Source organism: Lissotriton helveticus, chromosome 11 (genome assembly GCF_964261635.1).
Source record: "Lissotriton helveticus chromosome 11, aLisHel1.1, whole genome shotgun sequence".
NCBI lineage: Eukaryota > Metazoa > Chordata > Amphibia > Caudata > Salamandridae > Lissotriton > Lissotriton helveticus.
In genome coordinates, this window is record NC_136072.1 from 1,089,287,018 (window position 1) to 1,089,293,017 (window position 6,000).

The 6,000-nt window shown below is 45.4% G+C and overlaps 1 protein-coding gene across 1 annotated transcript in view; it reads right to left on the bottom strand.

Moving 5' to 3' along the window:
• Nucleotides 1–5,752, bottom strand: part of SPPL3 (signal peptide peptidase like 3) — a 274,906-nt gene extending 269,154 nt beyond the window's left edge. The window contains exon 1 of the mRNA XM_078667701.1: nucleotides 5,397–5,752. Within this exon, the coding sequence (XP_078523827.1) occupies nucleotides 5,397–5,431 (35 nt within the window). The 5' untranslated portion in view covers nucleotides 5,432–5,752. The remainder of the gene's footprint in view (nucleotides 1–5,396) is intronic.
• Between the last annotated feature and the right edge of the window lie 248 nt (nucleotides 5,753–6,000).

The window sequence follows — 6,000 nt, forward strand, 5'->3', positions numbered from 1 at the left end:
AGAAGGATCTTCCACCTGCTCTGATTCTGCGGATGACAGGGGTTTCGGCCAGTGCGAGGTTGGAAGATCAGAGGTTTATTTAGGGTACGTGGAAATGGATTCTGTTGTTGAGGTATTTGGGTCCGGTGTTGTGTAGGCATTTGTAGGCGTGGGTGAGGATTTTGAAGGTGACTTTTCTCCACGGGGAGCCAGTGGAGCCTACGTAGGGGTTGATTGATATGTTTGCACCTGGGGATGCCAAGAATGAGTCGGCCGGCGGTGTACTGTATGGTCTGCCTCACAGGGCCCCCCACAGGGACCTGCAGCATAACGTCCGTGATAAGCTGCCACCACACAGCCAGTCGCACACTGCACAAGCACCCAACCCGCAGCCTTTCACTCTGCTGGACACCCGAACCTGCACGCCTACGCGAAGACAGGCTCTGTGACTATGCCGGAAGAGTCAGACAGATCAATGGGAGCCAATGCAAGCGCTTCACCAACAGCAACTACAGCATGAGTTGAGGGGGCTCCAGGTAACAGAGCAATAAGGAAGGAAAGGGCCACGGCCCACAACCCCCGCAAAATTCAGCCCCCCGCTGTGGTTACAAGCAGTACAATAGGGGGTGGTGATGGACGGAGCATCTGAACCAATCAAACACTCACACCTGGTCAAAAGATCTGGGTTTAATCCATCACCATTCTTTAGCCCACTCAGCCACCCCAGTTCAGACACGGCCATATGCAAATCAGTCTGACCCTGTGCCTCATGGGAACAGTCCAGCCCGAACTGCCAAGCCATGCCTTCCCTGGACCGGAAACAAGCTTCCTAGGACCGGTTTCTGGCATTCCAGCCGTCTTCAGCCAGGCTTGCTTGAATCCAGTGGCAAAGTGAGCAAGGCACTCACGTCGGAGCATACCCTGCCAACTTATGGTGAACAAAGCGGTATAAAAGGGGGTGGTGATGGACTGAGCATCTGAACGGGGCTTGGCAAACCCAGACGTAGCGGCATTGGCAATGTTGCTTTTCTTCATTTTAATCATGGTGGAGACACTAGCAACAAGGAGTTCTTGATTGTTAACGCAAACTGAAAACAATTAGGAACACAATTTCTTTTGAATTTCTACATACCCAAAGCCAAAGTATTCATTCCCCCAACTCCTACATTTGACAGCTACATCTTGAGCATCTTTATATACGCTTGTTGCGAAACCACGCGTTTTGAACCTTGTTCTGGTCTCTAAAGGGAGCCAATAGTGGGAACAGTGTACGAGCGCGATGACCATATTGTCTGGATTTAAAGATCATCGGGACTCGCACAGAAAGCAGCAGGCAATGGGCCACAACGTCAGACAGGAGAACTGCAGATGTTATAGTGGTGCTAAGAGCCCAGGTAAATCTAGTACACAACCACCTTAAGGAATCCAGAAAAGATTGTACATCATGTACTAAACTGAGCAAATATGCATTTTTTTATAGATGAAATTCCAAAGAAACGTTTTTTGACTGACAAACTGCCCAAATGCAGTTTCGCAGGCATCCAATGATATTCCTTCAATTGACTTGAATGTATTTACACATGGTAGTGAATAATGCAAGGGTTGGACTGCCTTGTGGCCCAAACAAGGCCTAGTGGATGACTTGGTCAGGTCACTCGTGGTGCCCCACTGCAGATCCAGACATGGCATCGTATGTGCTGACCAAATACCAGCAAGTCTTGAAAAATAAAGAATCCATCAAACAAACCGTTGTAAAAACCTCTCAAGATTCTAGTGGTCGTTTTGAGACTCATGCAATGGTTGCTGAGAGAAACAACACTGCCTGAAGACCGGGAGGGACATCGACACCTGCTAACATGAGCTTGGTGTGGAGATTGTAAGGAGGTGAGGTGTTTAACCATTTTAGGGCTTTGAAGAATGAAATTAATGTAACAAATATAAAGCTCCGTTATTAGTCACTAGCATTCAATAGGCAGATGCTGTTACTTTGTTCAGGTGTAGCTGCCACCAGGATGCACACTGACAGCAGAAAGCAACGTTGTTAAAAAGAGGTATGCCTTAAGAAAGATGTTGGTCCACATTGGGGGGGTTAGTCAATTGCAGGAGACGAATATGGCAGGTACCCAACATATCCCTGTTCTCCATCTCGAGGTTTTTATACTTCATGTGGTGCATTCGTAGAGCTATTATTAAGAAAACTCTAAAAGGAAATACTTAGTTTAACAGTGATTATAACCTACGCTACATTATGCACCGACTAGAGCAAAGTGGAATGCACATAATGCACTGTATGTTTACCCTCACTGTAATTAAATCTCCATTGAGGTGTTTTTAATTCAACAATTTTAGCTGTTTTACCTAGATCTTTTTAACAATCCTTTTTATTTCTACCAGATAAAGAAAGTTTTTTAGTAACAAACGTGTTTTTATTTCTAAACGTAATAGTCAACTGCTATAATATCTGCCACTGCTCCCCCTTTCCCCACCCAATGCATAAGTTATATATATTTTCTTATTGCACATTGCACTTTATCCTGCAATAATATCGTATTACTCCTAATGTGGAAATATTTTTTATTCAGCATTGTATTATATCCTGCTAAAGCACCTCGAGCAGGCACGGGAGAGCTAACTTTCGAAATAAGTCAAAGATTGTTTACTTGAAATGCTGCAATTATAAGCCACAGAAACAATGTCTATAGTTTTTATGATGAAATATTATAGTATACTGTATTTTGCTATTATGTTGTACACAGTCGTTTACGCTTTTATGGCCGAAAAAAAGCTTTCTTTGACTGACTGACATATCCTTAATATTTGTTTGTGGAGAGTGGGATCTCAAACATCAAGGACGTCATTGAGGGGTACCGTTTTCATACGAGTTCCTTCTTTAAGACTGTACAGCATCCCACAATTATGCTACACAAACCTCGCCTGGAGCAATAATTAACACTGCAACTTGAAAACATTTCACTGTTAGGATATTACACAACAAGCCCTCTCTTTGGAGCATCATAAGTAAACCTGTATTCTAAAAAATTTTGCGGACTAGAACAGCTAATTAATGCGCAGATTATGTACAGGAACAGTGCCCCCTAGACCAGCAGCTACCACCAAAAGGAAAAATATAAGCCGTCACGCTTCTGATGACCTTTTTGGAAATAATTACGGTAAATTGGGCATTTAAGAAATAACAATTAGACACAGCTGGCACAGTCTAGACGTACTTAAGACACTATTGCCTAGACCGTGAGTAAGAAGTTGGAAATTAAACCATCCTCTTCTGTGTCATTAACTGTAGTGGTCTGTCCTGTCCACGACTGAGAAGTAGGGCCTAGTCCCTAGTCATCAGACTGGACTCAAAGAGCCACAGGGTGTAATTCTCTGTGCGGAAGAACAGGGTAAAGAGTTTTATTTATTTATTATGTTTTATATAGCGCAAACAAGATCCTGAAAGATATCAGAGCGCTTTACAGTAGTATAAAAGAGAGGTCATGAATGAGGTCACAACATTAATTGGTTAGATATCCTGTGAATTATTATTTTCCAGGCTGTTCTCGCTCAGCGCCCAAGGATTGTTCGGTCCATTTAATTTGGTTTTATAAATCTGACCACCTATCCATCAATTAGAAGAGCATTTCCAATGATGGGTAAGTATGAAGAGAGTGAGTTCCTCACCAGCAGCATGCCTGTTGATGTTAAATCATAGCCTGTGCATTAGAAAGTGTTATTTGTCTATTCAATTATTTAAATATTTATTTGTTCTATATTTCTTCATATATGTAATTTCTGTACGATTTATTTAAATAACAAATGTAATGTAACTATTGTTGCTTTTTTACTTGTACAGATGTCATCTATTTATTTCTAATCCTATTGCTTTCTTATCTTTATTCTCATTATGTATTCTCATAGTAAAATTCAATAAAAAATGTCAACAAAAAATGGTGCGAGGTCTAACCCAGCATTCTGTACATCCTCAATATTTATGTCAGAATCATTGGAAGAAAAGGAGAGGCACTGATAATTCCACTAATTATATGATAAGAGTATTGCTTTTCAAAATCTTCGTCGAAGGAGGGTCTTCAGGTGGCTTCAAGTGTTTGTTTCAGTTATGTCCTTATGTGGCATCTTAGAGGGGCCGGTGTTTTACAACATATTTGTGTGTTGCACGAGCTTTGACATCCCCATAACACGAAACAAAATGTGTTCATTATGAGAAGGATTGGTTCTAGACTGGAGTAAGAAAACATTAAGAAGCTACACAGAGAACTAGCGGAACAGAGGACCCCAAAACAATAAAAGATGCCACCCAGCTGCCATCAAGAAAACCCAACATGGTTCTGTACTCCTGACCGCAAGATTTATCGGACTCGTAGATTTATCGGAAATGTAGCATGTGTCAGGTCGCTTGTAAGCAGTGAGATAGGTACATAGGAGGGGGGTGGTGCGACAGCTATACCAGAGCGCTGCACTAGTCAGTTAGAAAATGCATCTTGAAAAAATCATAGGGTAGAAGCTCACTACTGTCATACGAGTGATGACACCTGTTTAGAGACTGAAGTTGTGCTGTGGGGGGGGATACACGTGCCATTATATAAATCTCATAAACGCTGCCATCCATCCATCACATGCTCACGGAAAGAATAGAAGCAGGCAGAGATCCCACGCCGCCCATCTTTTACAAAGTGGATGCTACAGATACGATTTTGGCCTTATATGTCCTTGAAGCCACTCTTTACATAGTGTTGTTTTTACAGACCCCTACAAGAAGACCGGCAAAATGCCATCGGTTTGTCCTCTCGAGCCCCTAGGGCTCTTATTTGGCCTGGCCTCAAATGGCACCCATCAGTGCATTTGAAATGGAATAGTGACCAATGCTACACGGGCGGCATAGTCCACCTTCCGTACTTGAAGTTCTCTTTTCCATAGCATCACATGCGCCTGCCATAGTCGGAATGTCCTCCCCCAGAGGCCAACAAGGGTTTGACATGTATCCTTCCTCTAATCTAACCCATTTGCACTTGGCATTCCCGTAAACACAAGTCCACCTGTACATGCCGTGTCCCAGTCCTCATTGGCACGCCAGCATGTGGCATGCTAAGGTCATCAACGTCTCAACTGCACTTCCCCAGCCCCCAGGACCCAACTGGGCTACTTGTCATCCACACTGCGCTGGCCCAACAAGACCCCACGGGCTCATATTTACTTGTCATGCTCAAGGCCCAGATGCACCTACAAATAATTGTGCATTTAGTACGAGCAACGGAACCAGATGTTCAAGGGAGTCACTTGACCAGATCCGGGCCCATCGAGCACTGACAGCATCCCCCCTGTGCAAGTTGGTCACTATACCCCTTGCATTATTGTCCCTTGGCAGGCCCTCGGCCACAACCTCCACTCCCCCGAGTACTCACCAGGAGTAGTTCTGCTCGGCCATGGCGGCTGCCATGAGTGCTGCCCCTCCGCGGGCCGCGGCTCGCTGCGCCTCGGCCTGTCACTGGTGGAGCTGCAGCTCGGATCCAAACATGGCGGCTTCGAGGAGAACAACAAGAGGCTATGGGGCCCGGTCTGCGGGCGGGCAGGCAGAGCACGGATGAGACTCACTCCAGCGCCGCTCTGCTCCACTCCGGGGCCATGCTGTCGTCCAGGATCTGCGGGAGACCAGCGGGTAAGAGACAGTGGGGGAACCGCGATTGGGTAGCTCGCCTTTGGCTCTCCCTAACCGAGGCCGCGCGTTGTTTCTCCTCGGTGAGCGCGCGACGGGAGATTCACCTGCGCATCTCAAACTGCGCACGTGGGCGGGTCCATGTCTGCGCGCGGGTGCCATCTTGGAAACGGGCAAATAGTCTTTGGTTGTCTCGTTCTCCCAAACCTTTGGCGAAAGATTACTATAAAGGCAGTGACGTCTTGCCCAATACCAAAATGGCTATTCCAGTGGCCCCGCCCATATGCGCTTTAAAAGACTATTCTTCAGTGAAAGAAAAGAGCCCCGAAGTCGCGGCGGCGCGCAGCCGGCCG